The sequence below is a fragment of the Perca fluviatilis genome, chromosome 7 (genome assembly GCF_010015445.1).
Source record: "Perca fluviatilis chromosome 7, GENO_Pfluv_1.0, whole genome shotgun sequence".
In the NCBI taxonomy this organism is placed as follows: Eukaryota; Metazoa; Chordata; class Actinopteri; order Perciformes; family Percidae; genus Perca; species Perca fluviatilis.
This window is the reverse complement of record NC_053118.1, coordinates 31,238,260-31,258,906: the sequence shown is the minus strand read 5'-3', so window position 1 is coordinate 31,258,906 and position 20,647 is coordinate 31,238,260. Positions and strand designations below refer to the sequence as shown.

Sequence of the window (20,647 nt, the reverse complement as noted above, 5' to 3'; positions counted from 1 at the left end):
ATTAGTTGCAGCGTGGGATGTGAATCACCACCACCAGCACCACCAAAGCTCAGCATATACAGTAGGCAGCGGCTCATTCTGTAGAGCAGCCATCCCCCTCCTCCCTCACCTCCCACTCTTCCTCTCCTCCCTCCTTGGCTACTGTACACAGCCCCACAGCAGTCTTCACTAGCCTGACCTGGTTTCACAGATTCACTCGAGGCACAGGGGGGGGGGAGTGGCCCAGCAAGACCAGTAAAGGCGGAGGAGGAAGAGAGAGTGTAGGGAGGGGAAGAAGGAAGGCGGTGACGGAGAAGGGAGGCTAGGGATGAAGGGAGGGAGATCAAATACAGTAGTTACATTAAAAATGAATTTTGTGGGGGCACCTCTGTAGCCTAATGGTTATGGCACATACCACATAACTGGGGGATCTTTGTTGCATATCATACCACTCTCTCTACTCATGTTTCCTGTTTATACTTTTCCACTATTCTTTTTTTTTCTGCTCCACTGGTCATAAAGGTTTGTTTTGCCAACGCTAAGGAGGGTAACAGTTATCTGTATCAGGGCTTTACTTGTCACACACATTCACATTTAACTAGTAACCAATAGGACCAATATGTCTGTTCTTTGAAATAATGTGTGCAATGTTATTATATTACTAATGTTTCTAGAACAAATTTTCTAGACCTGCTTGTGGTGCAAGCATGGCTAAAAAGGGAAATTCAATTTTAGCCCTCCTCCATTAATTTTTGTACAGTCCGCAACCAGCTAACGTGGATAGCAATTACTTTCCCATCATTAGTGACCATGAATTTGTGATTTTAGAAAGGTAGAGCCAGCGCCTTGCATGGCAGCTCTACCTCCATTGGTGTGTGAATGTGTGTGATGGGTACACTGTAAATCGTTTTGGTATAAAAGTTCTATATTAACATTAACATTCATTGTAAATGAATAGGCTTGACTAGTGACATTATTTCTCCTTCCAAAACGGCTCTTCCTCTGGGAAATGTTTCAATAATAGTAAAACTCCAATCTGCTGGTAAAAGATGATGGGAAGTTCCGGCTGAAGTGAGTGATTCAATGATAACTCAACACATTTCAGAAATGGCCTCAGCTGTACCAAAGCAGTAGAAGGGGAGGAAAAGTGAAGAACATAAAGGGTGAAGTTGTCTAAGCCGCAGACAAATCGCCACGTGAAACCTGCAGATAGAGCCGTGCCATCGTCTGGAGCAGTGATACTATACCCAGGCCTGTGGAGAATAGATCTTTCCTTTGTTCAAGGTTAAATTGTTCATTTACGCTCGCCGAATGGGCTGGACTGATGATTGGTTACACAGGACTCCATAGGGAAATATGGTCATTTACTGCACTGATGGAGATATTGATAAAGTCATAATAGCATTGATAGAAAGTCATTAAGCAAAAGCTCTTACTGAAGATTAAAACATTGAACTGGACCCTTCTGTGCAGAAGACACACTGATAGTGATATTATATGACAGTAGCCTATTATACAACCATAACTTAGCAGCTGCTTTATTAATCCGTCACTTTTATGACTAATGGTCTTCACTGCAGACTCCCACTGTACAGTCTATATAGATGTTGTTTGTTTTTTATTTTGCTCTCAGGGGGCGAATGTTACGAGTACAAATGGTTCAGCAACGTTCGTCTGAACTCCACACGCTCTACTATCTGGTGTCAGCGCTCAGATGGACTCAATGTCACCGGTAAGGAACTCTTGAGTCTCACAATGGAGCTTGCATTATAGGACGTTAACACGTTTTTGGAGGCCTTGGGTCAGCTTACATTGTTAAGTGTACATGATGAGAAGAAAAACACTATTTTCCCTGCATGCCATGAACTAGTGGTCAGACAAAATAAACCTAGTGCGTCTCAGGATTATTAACAAGATAGGAAAGCTATATATATATATATATATATATATATATATGTGTGTGTGTATGTATATATATATATATATATATATATATATATATACACACACACATATTCTGCCTTCCAAAATTAGGTTTAAATATACTTTGCTCCTAATGTTTGCCTTTATTTCTTGTGAATTACTGGATGATTTTACCTTTTGGTGGGTTTAATGGTTATTTTCATTATTGAATCATCTTCTGATTATTTGAGAAGGGTCTAGCTGCATAGCTCCAGACTCGGACCCAACTCTGCCGTCGGACCCCTGGGGTCCCCAGCTTGAAGAAGGCAGTGACGCCTTAAATTGTGTATGCCCACTCTCGCAGAGATTATTTTCTTAATTAATTGGTTTGGTCCACAAATACTGAAAAATGCCCATACCAACTTCCTAAAGTCCAAGTTGACCTATTCAGATGGCCAGTTTTGTTTAAGCAACAATACAAACCCCCACGATATTCTAATATTATAAAAGACTAAACTAGCAGCTATTCACATTTGAGAGGCTAGAACCAAATATTTTTGGCCATTAAAAAAAAAAGTATTCAATTAGATTAAATTAATTCTCGTTGACCAACTAACCCATTAATTGTTTTAGCTCAAAAAAGTATGAAAAAGAAACAAAGAAGAAAATCATTTTTTTTTTTGGTTGGTTGGTTGGTGGAAAGTGAGAAATGTTGCAGGAACTCTACAGCTCAACAGTAAGTCTACATTAGTAAGTGGCAGTTTTATTTAGGAGCTAAAATTGACACATATGTCAAAACTATAAAACACTTTAAAAAAAAAACTAGGGACTCATTTCTATAAGAGGTGAAGGTGGTGAGGGATGGCAGCATATATGTTTGGCTTCATCAGCTATATTGACTTATATATGCCATATTTTACATTAAAGAAATGGATGAATGTACAGACTGTGTTAAAAACAAAAATACAACAACACATTTTTTTTCTTACTTGAGGTGATGCTAGTACTCAGTAACAAGACGCAGAACATCCACCGGGACACACATAGATGATGTTCATTGTATTCCTTTAGAAACATCATGTGATTCTATTGTCTTTTCACCCGCAGGAGGTTGTCCTGCTATGAACCCTCCAGTGGACAACAGCTCCTGTGACCCTCCCTGTTTCATGCCAAAGTCTTTCTGCAATGAGGTGAGCAGCTGGTTGTTCTCAAATCACCGGTTTTAACAAGTAAATAAAAAGAATGAAAAAGAAATGTTGTAAAGAAAAATGTGGTTTACAGACAAAGATGCACAATAAAAACACGGTAAACAGAATAAAAACAATAAAAAGACGTTAACCTGAAAGCACAGGTCCTCTGGATGATGGCAGTCTCTCTTCTCCCTGTGACACACAGCTGCCAGAATTGAATTTGAATTCAGCAGGGGAGGAAATGATGGCAGCATGGAGATGTAAAACCCAAATTCCCCATATTGTCACTCAATGCATCTGTGCTGCATCGACATCAGTAAAATAAATTGTATGTCCACAAGAAACAGCAGCTGGTAGATCTCAAAGTTTATCCATTTTAATTGCGTTTATATTGTTTCTTAAAACAAATTTGAACCTCACAATAAAGGCTGGTTATACGCTGTACTGGTTGGTAGGGTAGACAGACTTAATAATAAAAGAATAAGCAGGTCAGAATCATATGATGAGAAGCTGGTTTAGGACTTTTTAGGCCACTGGTTCAATCTCCAGACTAGCATGATGAATCTATGCTGTTAGCAGTTTATTAGGTACACCGAGCTACAACTAATGCAGTCTAATACAACAGTCCTGCAATGAATCCTGAAGGTTATATTGTTCCGTTTTTGTTGAAACACTTTTAGCGAGGTGTTGGTTCAACTTTATGGTCACTTTTGAGGCTGTAGTTTGTGGTGCTGGTAAACTGTGTTGAGTTATACTGACAGGTGATTCTAATATTTTGTCCACCCCATTTATATCAGGCTAAATGACAATGTCTCTGTACAATGAATACAGTTCACAAACGTGCTCTGTGAAAAAGCTGATGCTTTTATCTAAAAATAAATGGTCACAGGTCAGTGACCCTACCATACCAACGTCCAGGGCCTCTTCATTAGATTCATTCAGTGCTATGCTGACGTGCACCGTCACTCCCTTGATGTACTGTACCCGGTGAAACATGATTCTGCGCTGCCCCCTGCAGGCTGGTATATGCATGTGCGAGGAGGGATTCACAGAGGTGCTGTCACCCACTGGACAGCTGGACCAGTGTGCCCCCATCCCGATCCTGGAGATCCCCACAGCGGGTGACAAGAAAGGGGATGTGAAGACCAGTCGTGCCATTAACCCCACCCTGCCCACCACCATCCAGCCTGGACGCACTGGCCGGACCTGGTACCTGCAGCCCTACGGACCAGGTCAGACCACATGACACACTTGACGATAAATCCAAATGAACGCTAGTTTTTACCAAACAACTTCTCTTCACAGTGCTCACAAAAATTACAAATATGAAAAAAAATACAAGAGACACATCCATTCGTAAAGAATTGTGTTTTGTTGCTGTCAAGTGAAAACCTTTAATCTCTTAACTGTCATGTTTTGGGGAACTAATTCTGCCTTAATGTACCCTTCAGAGGCTCCTGTTTTCCAGTTGTCAAGCCATAATTAGAAAAAACACCACATAAATATGCTTCTGAGTCAGAAATGTGGAGGAAGTCAGAAGGATACAGACGTGGTTAGTTTATATTTTGGGAAATGTTACTTTGACAGTATAATAAATATTTTACAACAACAAAAAAGCAGAATTAAAACATACATAGCAATGATGACTGTAAATGTGGCCTATATTGACTACAAATGTGCAATTACTTGCACACAAATAGTCATCCTGCCAAGATACATTTTAGTAAATAATCAATTCCAATAATTCCACTTGCAATCATGACATGAAGGGTTATTTGTATGTGTTAAGTCAGGAGCTTGTATTTAGAATATTGCACTAGAATATCTTGCACTACTTGATAAGAAAAACAAGTGCCTACTATGTCTTTTTAAGTTTATCTGAAGGGAAAAGGTTTTAGAGAGCCCAGCGTTTGCCGAATTTTCTCACCCTGCAGAGCACCATGTAATCCTTGAAGTGAAGTTAAGGCATAAAGCTGAAAGGTTTTCACATGGCAACAGCAGAATGTACTTTACTTTAAGTTTGTGTTCGGCAAACTTAGAGTCGACAGGGTCTGATTAACAGGTTTAACACATTTGTACTGGCATGAAATAAAACTGACACATTACAAACAAAAGGTGCATCAGACATGTTTTCATGCTGTTCCAGTCTGCTCTGATGCATGTTTGAACCTTGTTTCCTACTCTGAACTGCTGGTACATTAACATTTGAGAACTGCATCTGCACACGGTGTTGTGACTGATGGTTCATGACAGCGACAGAAACATTTAGGATGCAAGAGTGCATAACAGAATGAGTTAATGTCTGTCAGGAGCAAGAACTTCTACATTCACACACCATCACATTCAGTAACCCCTGTATCGTTTATCTTCCAAATTTTCTTCCAAATGTTTGCTAGTTTCTGCAGCACACTTCTTGCTATTATACTCCATTACAGTAAGATCTAAAACATGGTTTTGCCTTTTGAGAAAGATGAATAAAAAAGGTAAGACTTATATAGTGTAATTTCATTGTATGAATCAGGTAACAATAAAATACTGTTGCTAATGGAAGAAAACAAGACAGCTGTGGTAACAACTGAGCATTTTAGAGAAAAGGAGAAACAAATGATACTCTTATTCTTGTAAATACAGGGTACTACAGTACTGGGAAAATTAAATTAAATTGTATTTGTACTAAACTCAAGCAAAGTACTGTACAAGTACCTCAAAATTGTACTTAAGTACAGTGCATGAGTAAATGTACTTTGTTACACACCACCACTGGTACCTAGTATTTACACAAATAAAACCCCAGTTACTCCACTGTACCCACATTTAAGCACCAGCAAGAACCAATAAGTATTTTATTGTTACCTGATTCATACAATAGAATCACACTGTACATTTCAGGTTGTATTATTATTATTATTATTATTATAACATGTTACTGGAAAAAAGAACCAGCGATGTGTTTTCTGAAGCTTTCACACAGAACTAATTGTTGCAGCTTTTAATGGCTGTAAGTGTAAACAGACAAACTGACGAGCCTCCTCCTCCACAGATGGGAAGCTGAAGATGTGGGTGTATGGTGTAGCAGCCGGAGCCTTTGTGCTCCTCATATTCATAGTGTCTATGATATACCTAGCTTGGTGAGTTGACAAGTTTAATTTGCCCTATTTATCATTACCCTCATTCATGAAACCAAACCCATTTTCCTCACCCGCTTTGAGTTAAAGCCCCTTCTCCCTGTCGTCCAGCCACCCTCACATCACCGTTTTTGTTTTTGTTTTATTTCCTTTTTGCTTCCTTCATGCCATCTTGTCTGAGAGCAGCAGCTACTGTGCCAAGGTGCATCGCTCTCTTAAGGCCCAAGAGTCTGACGCCAATGGGACGGCAGTCTGGATGGGCCAAAATGCACATGAGATGATTTACACCTGTCCCGATTGCCAAGAGCTGGCTCAAAGCAGCAGCAGCTAATGAGGATGTGGAGGGCTTACCCCCCCTCAACACACCCTACAGAATAAGTACCTGCAGTCCTTGATCTTTCCCTGAGACCTCTCTCTAAAGTGTCACACGTCCTGCCTGACTAGCTGAGTGAAGGTGATGGCGCAGGTGAGGACAAACCATCCAAAAATATTGTAGTCTGTGTAGATTTTGTAGAACAAATAGGTGGTGTTAACCTGCTGATTATTTACCTTCGGTTTATTCCTGCTTTTAAAAGTGACCCATATCTGATTTTTTTATTATATTATTGGTGCAAAAACAAAACAGTAGTGACTTTACAGATAGCAACAGGGAAAATCAAATTACAAATCATAATATTTAATGAAACATAATAATCATAACATCATGCAATTACTGTAATTTAAATTAGTGTAATGACCACGTGTGTTGGGGGAAATCGGTTAAATATGGCACGCATGTTGATTGTGTGTAGAAAAATAGGTAATAATAAGGAAAGAATGAAAATTAAATAAATATCTGAATAGTTTGATATTTAAAAATGTTAGCATTTGTAGTATGGGGGTCCCATATCTGATTAATGTGTTGAACTCTTTGATCCATTCTTAAAACAACCCACACATGTACACAAATCGCTGTTGTAGAAGTACGCCCATGCAGATCACACGGCCAAATTATCATCATAATTGACTGCAAACTAAGTATGAATAACAATTACTCTCTTTAGTATATTTGCAGGTGTGCAACAATACTTTTTCAGTACTTACATGACAGTGGTGGAGGAAGTATGTAGTCTTATGTCTGTACATTAAATATGCAGTTATTGCCAGGAGCTTAGCCTAGCATCAAGACTAAAAGCAGGAGGAAAAAGCTAGCCTGTGTTTGTCCAAAGTTAAAAAATACAACTACACACACACTAACACAAGTTTGATAATTAACACATAAATATCCTGTTTGTTCATTTTGTACAGTACAAAACCTTCCTGCTCCCAGTCTTTATGCTAAGCTAACCGTCTCCTGGCTGTAGCTTCATACATATTTAGCAATAAACATGATAGTGATATCAGTATTTTCATGTAACTCAGCAAGTAAGCGTATTTCCCAAATTGTGAAACACAATAGCAAAATACTGCATTACAAGCATTCAGTTTGTACTTAAAGCTTTAGTGCGTAACTTTTTGATATTAATGAACAGCCGTTACATTCAAGCCATTGCCAAATGAGTTGCTACAAAGCTCCACACAACTCTCTCTGTATTTCTCAGTATGACTATGAAAATTATTCAGAAAATTGTGTCTTCCGGCAACTTCTGAAGAGTCCATCATGTTTTTTTAATCCTCCGTGTCCTCCTTAGCTACTAGCAACTGCATCGAGGAGGGGTGGGGCGTGTGCGCGATCAAGGAAGGCTTGTATCATGTGGACGTGCCGACACTGTTGTTGTCATTACTTAGAATTCCTCATGGGGGCGACAGAAACTACGCACTATAGCTTTAAGTAAGTTTACATATCAATAGTAAAAGTATTCATTATACAGTGTTATTATGGATACATTTTATGTTATCACATTAATATGCCTTAAAAGGTAAACAACATTTTCATGTGGCTTTATATACAGTTGGTTACTTAAAGTTTATAAACTGTTCAATATATAAAGACAAAAACAGGTACGTTAAAACACATCTCACATCCAGACAGGACACATTTAAACATATTTACGTACATACAAACACAACACACAATAGAAGCTATACTGTATAAAAGGAGCACCAGGAAGTTTGTTACTTCACTTATTTCTTTATTTAATTAGTTACATATTCAAAATATAATTTGAGACGGACTATAATTTAGGTAAAGTTTAGTTTAACCTACAAATCAGATACATTTAGATAAAAGTAACTCTCAGTGTGTTTAGTTGAAAAGTCCAACTGAAAAATAACAAATTTTTCACATATTTATATCTACATATGAATGTGATGAATGTGGTCTGAAAACATCCGTTATATTTCCCTGCTTAAACATTGTGAAACATCTTATAACTTATATTTGTCTTGTTGGCAAAACAATCAGTATTGGGTCCCTTTAATCAGAAGGTGTAAACAGAAACTATTAGCATATTAGCATAGCATAATATCTCTTGGTAACACCAGTGATGGAAGAACTACTCAGATCATTTACTTTAGTAAAAGTAGAAATACCATTGTTTTAAAATACTCCATTACATGCAAAAGTCTTTCATTCAAAATCTACTTAAAGTATTTAGATAATTTAAGGACATCAAGTAAAAGTACTCATGCCGAATGGCTTCATTCAAAGTGTTATAATATTATAGAATATTATATTATTCTGTTTTTATTACTAGCAAATACATTTAAGAGCATTTTAATGTTGTAGTCCTCAATGTGAAGCACATTTGTGGATACTTTTTATACTACTGGGTAGATTAGTACTATATTACTGCATAATATAGACGTATATCAAATATGTTTTATATGTAAAAAGTAACTAGTAAGTATAAGTTAGGAAGAAAAAGTAGTGGAGTAGAAGTATAAACTAGCATAAAATGGAAAAACTCAAGTAAAAGAATATCAAAATAGTACTTAAACACAGTACTTGAGTAAATGTACTTAGTTACATTCCACCACCAGGTAATACTTCATGTCACCAGGAGCATCAGCCTGCGGAAACTAACTCCAACAACATCACATGGTTTATTTATACAAGGATGTAATGAGACAGTGTCGGTCCAAACATACCTATATCCTGTTATATCCTCTTGGGTATGCCAATGTGTTTGTGTAGCTCTCTCTCTCTCTCTCTCTCTCTCTCTCTCTCTCTCTCTCTCTCTCATGATGTCACTCTGCCCTCTTGTGGCTAAAAGAGGAAGTAGGGCAACACATTCCCTTTATATCCCTCCCATTTCATTTCCTGCAAAATCAAGAGCTTATTATCCTTTGTACACATTGAACATATTGGGGTTGTTTCTCTGTATTCAGCTTTGAACAGCTGTGTATACAATTTACTTAGACCTACACTTTACAACATGCTGTACTATGACTTTTTACAACATGCTATACTATGACTTTTTATGACCTTTTTCCGACATGCTTTATTATGACTTTTTTTGTCATACTATACTATGACTTTTTTTTATTAATTTTTTCAACATGCTATACTATGACTTTTTATGACATGCTATACTATGACTTTTTACAACATACTATACTATGATTTTTTTCAACATACTATACTATGACTTTTTTCTACATACTATGACTTTTTACGACATACTATACTATGACTTTTTTCTACATACTATACTATGACTTTTTTCTACATACTATACTATGACTTTTTTTGACATGTTATACTATGACTTTTTTCGACACCGACTTGTTATGACTTTGTTCGACATACTATACTATGACGTTTTTCGACATGTTATACATGATTTTTTTTCTACATACTATACTATGACTTTTTTCTTCATACTATACTATGACTTTTTTCGACATGTTATACTATGACTTTTTTCCGACATACAATACCACGACTTTTTTCGACACTGACTTGTTATGACTTTGTTTGACATACTATACTATGACGTTTTTCGACTTGCTATATAACGTTTTACGACATACTATACTATGACTTTTTTCTACATACTATACTATGACGTTTTTCGACATGCTATACTATGACTTTTTTCTACATACTATACTATGACGTTTTTCTACATACTATACTATGACGTTTTTCGACATGCTATACTATGACTTTTTTCTACATACTATACTATGACGTTTTTCTACATACTATACTATGACTTTTTTCTACATACTATACTATGACTTTTTACGACATGCTATACTATGACTTTTTTCGACATGCTATACTGTGGCTTTTTTCGACATACTATACTATGACTTTTTTGTGACTTTTTTCGACATTCTATGACTTTATAACTTTTTCAACATGCTATACAGTACTATGACTTTTTTACGACATACTATGACTTTTTTGACCTTTTTCCAACATTCTTTATTATGACTTTTTTTCGACATACTATACTATGACTCTTATGACCTTTTTTCGACATGCTATACTGTGACTTTTTTCTACATACAATACTATGACTTTTTTCCAGATGTTATACTATTGACTTTTTTCGACATACTATACTATGACTTTTTTCGACATTCTATGACTTTATAATTTTTTTCAACATGCTATACTATGACTTTTTTATAACTTTTTACAACATACTATACTATGACTTTTTACAACATACTATACTATGACTTTTTTTTTATAATTTTTTCAACATGCTATACTATGACTTTTTTCTGACCTTTTTCCGACATGCTTTATTGTGACTTTTTCGACATACTATACACTCACTTTTTATAATTTTTTCAACATGCTATACTATGACTTTTTTCGACATGCTATACTATGACTTTTTACGACATACTATACTATGACGTTTTTCGACATACAATACTATGACTTTTTTCGACATGCTATACTATGACTTTATAACTTTTTACAACATGCTATACTATGACTTTGTATGACTTTTTTCCGACATACAATACTATGACTTTATGACTTTTATGACATGCTATACTATGACTTTTTTCTACATACTATACTATGACTTTTTTCTACATACTATACTATGACTTTTTACAACATACTATACTATGACTTTTTTTTATAATTTTTTCAACATACTATACTATGACTTTTTACAACATACTATACTATGACTTTTTTTATAATTTTTTCAACATACTATACTATGACTTTTTTCTACATACTATGACTTTTTACGACATACTATACTATGACGTTTTTCGACATACTATGACTTTTTACGACATACTATGACTTTTTTCGACATGCTATACTATGATTTTTTTTCGACATGCTATACTGTGACTTTTTTCTACATACAATACTATGACTTTTTTCCACGTTATACTATTGACTTTTTTCGACATACTATACTATGACTTTTTTCGACATTCTATGACTTTATAATTTTTTTCAACATGCTATACTATGACTTTTTTATAACTTTTTACAACATACTATACTATGACTCTTTTATGACCTTTTTTCGACATACTATACTATGACTTTTTACAACATACAATACTATGACTTTTTTCGACATACTGTAGGAAAAAAAGCGACCGATTCTACTCTGACTCAAAAAGCCAGAGTCTTTTAAGAACCACCGGTCACTTCTCAAAGTTTCCCCTTTACTTATTGTGTTCGTTGAAAGGCAGACCAAGAAATGAATACTCAGGATTCGTTCAGTTAAACTATAACAATCTTTAGTAAAATGATATTGCAAACAGATCTTTCATATGCATATGGATCAGCCCGCCCTTCGAGACTTTCTTTTCTAACCACCAACAAAGTCTTTTTCCCGGGTCTGACACCGGACCTTCCCTTTTCCCTTTTCTTTTATTCATCTTCAGGTTCCTCCTCTCGCCATTGCGTGTGGGCCGCCAATTGGTTGGATATCACTCAGACTTTCTGTCTCCGAGAAGATAGAGCAGTTGCGCGCTAGAGATTGTCTGTTCCTTTAAGAGATTTTATTAGGTGCATTCTGTTCCAATTGTTTATTAAACAAATGAGGAGCACTTTTGCCCCACTAAATTTGAACCCGTCTTATCTTACACATGCCAGACAGGAGGAGACAGCGAGGCCATCCCAGGCTACAGGACATTCTTATTCTAAACCCAATATATTTCTACAATACTATGACTTTTTTGTGACTTTTTCGACATTCTATGACTTTATAACTTTTTACAACATGCTATACTATGACTTTTTTCGACATACTATACTATGACGTTTTTCGACATGTTATACATGATTTTTTTCAACATGCTATACTATGACTTTTTTCAACATGTTATACTCTGAATTATCGACATACTATACTATGACTTTTTTCGACATGTTATACGTGATTCTTTTGCGACATGCCACACACTCACTTTTTTATGACTTTGTTCGACATGTTATACTATGACTTTTTTCGACATGTTATACTCTGAATTTTCCGACATACTATACTATGATTTTTTTCGACATACTATACTATGACTTTTTTCGACATTCTATGACTTTATAATTTTTTTCAACATGCTATACTATGACTTTTTTATAACTTTTGACAACATACTATACTATGACTCTTTTATGACCTTTTTTCGACATACTATACTATGACTTTTTACGACATACAATACTATGACTTTTTTCGACATACTGTGACTTTTTTGACATTCTATGACTTTATAACTTTTTACAACATGCTATACTATGACTTTTTTCGACATACTATACTATGGCGTTTTTCGACATGTTATACATGATTTTTTTTCAACATGCTATACTATGACTTTTTTCGACATGTTATACTCTGAATTATTGACATACTATACTATGACTTTTTTCGACATACTATACTGTGGCTTTTTTCGACATACTATACTATGACTTTTTACGACATGCTATACTATGACTTTTTACGACATGCTATACTATGACTTTTTACGACATACTATACTATGACTTTTTACGACATACTATAATTGCTTTTTCACATACTATACTTGTGGCTTTTTCGACATACTATACTATGACTTTTTACGACATGCTATACTGTGGCTTTTTACGACATACTATACTATGACTTTTTCGACATGCTATACTATGACTTTTTTCGACATGCTATACTGTGGCTTTTTTCGACATACTATACTATGACTTTTTTGTGACTTTTTTCGACATTCTATGACTTTATAACTTTTTACAACATACTATACTATGACTTTTTACAACATGCTATACTATGACTTTTTTTAATGATTTTTACAACATGCTATACTATGACTTTTTTTAATAATTTTTTCAACATGCTATACTATGACTTTTTTATGACCTTTTTCCGACATACTATACTATGACTTTTTACGACATACAATACTATGACTTTTTTTAATAATTTTTTACGACATACTATGACTTTTTTATGACCTTTTTCTGACATGCTTTATTATGAATTTTTCGACATACTATAATTGACTTTTATATAATTTTTTCAACATGTTATACTATGACTTTTTTCCAACATACAATACTATGACTTTTTGACACTATGACTTTTTTTCCGACATACTATGCTATGACTTTTTTCAACATACTATGACTTTTTTTTAATAATTTTTTACGACATTCTATGACTTTTTTATGACCTTTTTCCGACATTATGACTTTTTTCTACATGCTATACTATGACTTTTTTATGACTTTTCGACATGCTTTATCATGACTTTTTTGGACATAATATACTATGACTTTATCCGACATACAATACTATTTAAATTTATTTTTTATTTTTTAAGACATGCTATACTTTTTTCTACCTAAAATACTAAGACGTTTTTATGACTTTTTTCGACATGCTATACTATGACTTTTTTCCGACATACTATACTATGACTTTTTTATACTATACTGATTTTTTTTTAAACGTATTACTATATACTATAACTTTTTCATGCCATGTCATGTTTTCAAGAAGCCCAGGGGAGGAGGGGAGTAACAATCAAAAATAAACCAAGGAAAAAAAATCAAGAAAAATAGAGTGCATTCATGAACAAGGAATTTATTAACAAATTATACAATTTAAACAAACAACTGAACATTATCTTGAAATATGAAATCAAACACATAACACACTGAGCAAAACAGACACCCTGCCTTCAAGTTTCTAGCATCCTAGCATCATGCTAGCAAAGAATTTCTCATAAGGGAAAAAGTTCCACTCTCTCGATACTTCCGGCTTCTGAACTGGTTGCAGTTCCACTCTGGTTCCACTATAGGATGCTCACGGGTGAGTGCAGAATGAAAGGGACTCTATGGAGCTATACCCCTCAAAATCCGACATACTATACTATCGACAACACAGCTGACAGGTTAGGCTCTCTGTGTCAATACACGTGCTAGAAAGAGGTTTGCTAATGTTTTAAAGACCACGCCGAAATATTTACTCTGACATTCTGGCTCTGTTTCGGATGCCGTCAAGCGGGATCTCTTATCGTAATCAGTCCTTCACTGACCAATCAGCATTCATTAACAGAATGCTAGCGTGTTATGGGCAACGACGACTCAACCTGTAAGAAATCAAAAGGACATAAGTACTCGTACATTCAACTTTCGACCTATAATCCATGTTGAACTTGCAAAAACTCCAATCAAATCTCAGATTTCTCAACGACAATTAGGCGAAAGAGACAAATTTAGCCGTCTACCTCCACAGAGTCCCATTCATTTTGCACTCGCCTGAGATCACCCCCAGTGGAACTCTGGTGGAACTGCAACCAAATTTGGCACAATGGGCCTAAATAGGGAGTGAAAAGGCTTTCCGTAGACGAGCTTTGATGCTAGTAACAGATGCAGACCATCTGCCACACAGACTAACATCGGCGTAATGGCCCACTGGCCTTGTCCGTAGCGCTCTCCAGCTTCTTCGTCCTCCAGGCCCTAATGAGTGAATGAAAACATTTGCATTCAACCACAGACTGCAGCACCTTGAGAGACTTATGACATTTGCCATGAGATACTATGACTTTGTCCATGACTTTTATGGCATACTATAGTACGTCCTAAAAATGTCATATGCTATAGTATTTTGAATACTCTACGGGCAGGGTTCAAATAGACTGTGAGCCGGCACCTTATTACCACACCAAGCACCCTTCACACTGAAATAATTCTCTGAGCGTATTCAACTCTTTAAAGTTCACTAGTTATCAATGGGGCTTGAACCCACAACCTCACACTCTCCAAGCTACCCTCTAATAGCCTGAGCTATTGAAGCACACAGTCATACTGTGATTCTCCAAGGTTTTCACCCTTTACTGTGGACCATGACCTTCAAAAGTAACTACAACTTGTCAAGGATTGAATCCCCAACCTCAGACTTTCCAAGCAGACAGCCGGAGCTATAGTATTCATACAAAATGTATCTCATTGATGTATACCATAAAAAATATCATTAAAAAGGTATAGCATGCTATGAAAAATGTAAAATATAAAAATAAACCTATTCCAAACAAACTCTGAAATAACAAAACATGTGAATCACTTGCTGTCACTTTAACATTGCCTGTCGTAGTGTCCGTAGTGTCTGTTTGCGATGTGTCTTTTATGGCTCTATTGTAAATAAGCGAAATGGGAAAGATTTCATAAATGTATTCATTAAGCCCATAAACGTCCATGGGGTTTAGGCTATGTAGAAAATGCAGTGCTTTCAGTGGACTTTGTAATGCTTACGGCATAGTCAAGTTGCTAAAACCAGTGTTTCCAATGTGGACAAGCTATTTAAAAATAGTCATAATATAGTATGTTGAAAAAATTATAAAAAGTCATAGTATATTATGTCGTATAAAGTCACAAAAAACCCATACAATAGTATGTAAAAAAAAAAAAAAAAAAGTCATAGTATGTTGTAAAGTTATAAAAGTCTTAGTATAGTATGTCAAAAAAGTCATAATATAGTATGTTGAAAAAAGTCATAGTATGTCATAAAAATATAATATAGTATTTTGAAAAAAGTCAGTATAGTATGTCGAAAATTTTAAAAATAGTCATGGTATAGCATGTAGACAAAAGTCGATATTATGTCATAAAAATGTAAAAAATAGTCAGTATAGCATGTCATGAAATAAAAAAAATTAATAGTATATTATGTCATTAAAAATGTAAAAAAAAAAAAAGTCATAGTATAGTATGTTGAAAAATAGTCATAGTATAGTATGTCAGAAAAAGTAATGGTATAGTATGTCAAAAGAAGTCATAGAATAAAATATAATGCATGCATGCAGGGACCGCACAAAATGTTTCTGAGGGCTGCCATTGGCCCGTGGGCTGCACTTTGAGAAACTATGATCTAGAGGATATAAAATATGTGAAAATGACAACGTCTTACATTATACACCCTATTAATGTGAGACGAGTGATTTTTTTTTTGGCAGTACAGACAGCTCAGAGAATACAAAGGTAGAAATTCTTTTTAAGCTTTTTTTTTCCTGGAGGCATACTAGCATGAGTTTGCATGCAGATTAACCTACTAATACCTTTTTAATCCTTTTAGATCTAGATGCAAGTGTCCTTTTCCATGAAAACAAACTGTTTATCTGAAAACTGTCAACCAGTTGTATGGTTAATATAGATCAGTTTAAATCCTTTTCTCCCATACTCTCACTGTGTGAGGAGTTTTTAAATAGTTACCATGGTTAACAGAGAAACTGACATTGTCTGAGCAGTGTAGAATAGTTTTAGCTCTCATACAGTCCTCCACTGTAGGAGAAGTAAACACTTTTCAACACTTGTCAGGAAATGTCAGTATCTCTATTAACTAGGTTAACTATTAACTAAAAACTACAAATACAGTGAGAGTATGACAGAGACTTTCTAGACTGATCTAGATTATCTATACTAGTATACTGAATATTGTAATTGTGGTAGTTTAAGCTGCAGTTGTTTCAAATGCCGCTCTTTGACTTGTTTTAATCTCTCCACACAGCAAAAAGCCAAAGAGACCTCAGAGACAGAGGCAACAAAACAACCGACTAAAACCTCTGACTCTCGCCTACGACGGGGACACGGACATGTAGTCCTCCGGAGACGCTTCACCGAGCACTTCACCTGTCATAGAGACCCACTTCATCACGCCATTACAGTGAGGGATACGGATGTTTGCAGCGTGAATGGACACGTCACAGAGCGGAGAAATTACAGAAAATCCTCTTAGCAGAGACACTGGTGGAGTTTAACCATGTCAAGTAGAGCTCCATTCACTCCCTTCTTTAAAAAAAAAAAATGTTTTTAAGTATTTTCTTTTGCAAGAGCCTTCGTGACTTCCACCATGATCAATGAAATGCCTTTTTTTGCCCCCTACACATCCATATTACTTTAAAGAAAAGATTCAGATACAGGAGAGTCTGGTGCAGGAGACAGACAGGCCCAGCTCTCAGTCTGCTTCTGAACATGGCAGCACAAGCTCCAACTCTTCCCCCGCGCTTTTCCGCTTGTCCCTAAAAAATGCTGAGTAGCTCGAGGCTTAGGATGCTCTGACGGTTCGTATGTTGCCAAAAGTCACCGCAGGGAAGAGGAGGAGGGAGAGGAAAATCTCCATAAAGAGGTTTGGATTCCTTTTTCTCAATCCTCAACTGGGTTTTGACTCAAATCTCTTTTACAGTTTTGAACAAAAGTGAGGCATATTTTCTCTTCTTTTTTTGCTTGATTTAGAGGCACACAGGCCTGTGTTTGTGGGATAAACAGATCTGTACGATGCTGATGGAGGAGTAGTCTGCAATCAGTTGTTCATGGAAACTACTGGCTGCCTGCCTCCACCCTGTCTTGTTTCAGGCTCTACATTGCACTATATTAGTGCAGCATGATATGCATATGTGACTTCTACCTTCTATTGCCATAAAACACTGCCTCTCCCACAGACTAAACCATAAAGCAGAGGAACAGCTACCGGAACGCGGAAACATTCAAAGGAAAACGAAAACGAGGAAAAAGATGCTTAGATGTGTCACATTCTACAAAACCGATGTGAATCTCAAGTAAATATATGTATAGATTTTTTGGTTGTAGTAAAGTACCTTTTGTGGTTTGTAGATTTCGTCTGGTGTTATCACTTTTATTTCTGCCCAGATGCATTTAAAAATTTAACTATAATATCAACAGGTGACATCTTTTAATTAATCACCTGCTTTACAATTCTTTTTAACCATTAAAAAAAAATCAGATTTAATTAAAATTATTTACATTTTTACCTACAGTGCTACATTGTGGGAAAGCTGACCATTTAAAGTGATTAAAGAAAAGAAAGAACAATAAATGTAAACCATTCATGTCATGCAAATGTCATTTCTGCCTTACTGACGATAACTGAATACTAACAGTCCTGTAATAGAGTTTTTATTACTTGAATGGGGCACATTATAGGCTACACTAAACGTAGACATGAAGAAGACTAACATTTCTTTTGAGGTCACTAAGCAAGGCATACTTCAGAGTTTTTAAAACTTTTTCATGTAGTAATCCATATCATAGGAGCTCTATCGTTTTTCAGTCACTACATGAGGTGAAATATAGTTAAAAAAAAAAACAATCTGTACAAAGAAATTATACAACATGTTAATAATAATAATAAGAGAACACGCTTCTGCTGAGTTCAACGTAAAAGCAAACTGGAGTGGAGAATGTTTACTTTTTTGTTGTGGGATTTGTAAATAACAGGGATTTTTTTATTTTTTTGGAAAAAAAAATATTACAGTATGTGTACATTTATTTTGTATTGCACAGAAAATGTTTAGTTTGAATATTGCAAAGTGTGTGTGTGATATTGCTGATTGTTGTAATCATGATGCAAGTTGTATGTTATGAAAAAAAGAAAAAAAAGAATCAGAAAAAGACGAAAAAGGCTCAGCCGTTTTGTACAGGTTGTTTATATGTATGGGACGAATTACTGAAAATAAATAAGGACACGGTTGTAAACACACAAAAAAGGTTATGGAGCCATTTTGTTATATGTTCGCAAGAGAGCAGAACCCCTTAATAAAAATATTTAAAATTGGCATTTAAGGATAAGGCAGGGGTTTTCTTACATATTTTGTTCATTGTCAACAAATCTCATGATACTCAGATAGCAACAACGTGTTAGTCCGTCTCTTAATTATAGCCTGACGGATACTGGATTTTTGAGGCTGATACTATTAATTAAGAGTTATTTAAGAGTTTAAAAAAAAGTAAATATATATTGGCTAATAGTAATTATTTTAAACATAAACACAAAGCACGAAGTAGTCCGGCTGACCGAATGTCCAATGCTGGGATAAAGCCTGACATCCCCTTCCACTACCTATTTTGAAAGGTCACCGCTCAGGACGGTTGGGATTGATTTAAAGAAACACAAACACGCCAGAGCTATCCCAGATTTGAGTGTAGCCAGACCATACTCCAGTGTTGACACAGTGCTTTGGAGATCTGGAGGTCTGGCAATGCAAGACTAACCATCAACAAACAATTATTATTATTTTTATTTATTTTTTTAAGAATTGTGACCAAGATGGTGAGACACAATTAAAAATAAACTTGTAAGTGCTCTCTGGTGGATAAACTATCTAACGGTGACACGCTTTCTACCATAAATTACATTTAATCTAATTGGGCATTTCTGTACTGCAGTTGTTTTTTTACTTATCGGCTGGCATATACATCAATTTATCTCTCTATACTTTCCAACTTCCCTAGCCTGTCTGTGGCTCTTAAGACATTATTCTCACAAATATATAGTTGAATTTGAATTTCTTTTCTTTTAAAGGCTCTTTCATTTCCTAAAACAGCTGGGTGCTAGTTTTTTTTTATATATACAAATATTATATAAACAGGACTAAATTTGTTGGGGACTATTTTCAGCTATGTATTAATCTACACATTAGGTGCTCTAGTAAGTATTGGAGCTCTATGGCACTGAATATATATACAGAATAATATATTACAGGCTTTGGCTACACAGATTGGTTAGTATGATTAATTCATTGTCTTTTCATGGGATTTGTTGACAATAAGAAAAATAAAGAATATCACCAGGCTTATCTTTTTAGGGTGAAAGACATGAAATAAGTCACTTAAAGAAGTAAACGAGTAAATATGAGCCCAAATCATCAAATGTGAGTCCCTAAACGTAGCTCAGTCTGCTCTAAAACAGGGTTTTAACTTGTTCATTAAAGGTTTATTTAAGCAGCCTGTCCACTAAGTTTACAAATTAACAATAACTTTTAGCTTTTGATTCAAAGTTAAGGCGTGCGTGCGTGCATGCCAGAAAGTCTTAAGTTACAAACTGAAGGCATGGAGATTTAAAGATGTGGGTGTTACCAGGCAGGGAGGTTCTAACAAAAGATGTGTTTGTGTTGCATTATGGGATGTGTAGGATCCAGTGTTTTTGAAGCTTGACCTATTTAAAAAACATAAAGTCAGCCTCCGCCGCTTCGTTTTTGACTAGTTTTAAAATGTGTCTCTCAGAAGACCATCAA

The 20,647-nt window shown here is 35.5% G+C and overlaps 1 protein-coding gene across 8 annotated transcripts in view; it reads left to right on the top strand.

Annotated features, from left to right (window-relative positions):
• The window catches only part of LOC120561969 (thrombospondin type-1 domain-containing protein 7A), a 156,717-nt gene extending 137,597 nt beyond the window's left edge, over positions 1-19,120 (top strand). For 5 of the 8 annotated variants that reach the window (XR_005639674.1, XR_005639672.1, XR_005639671.1 and 2 more), the window contains 6 exons: positions 1,613-1,711; positions 2,989-3,071; positions 4,090-4,303; positions 6,112-6,199; positions 6,383-6,662; positions 17,125-19,120. Coding sequence is in view for 3 of the 8 variants with exons in the window: in XM_039805329.1 (XP_039661263.1) it covers positions 1,613-1,711; positions 2,989-3,071; positions 4,090-4,303; positions 6,112-6,199; positions 17,125-17,215 (575 nt within the window). In the remaining 5 variants the exon portion in view is untranslated. The remainder of the gene's footprint in view (positions 1-1,612; positions 1,712-2,988; positions 3,072-4,089; positions 4,304-6,111; positions 6,200-6,382; positions 6,663-17,124) is intronic. The other 3 variants (XM_039805329.1, XM_039805327.1, XM_039805328.1) reach the window with 2 other exon arrangements.
• The last annotated feature ends 1,527 nt before the right edge of the window (positions 19,121-20,647 follow it).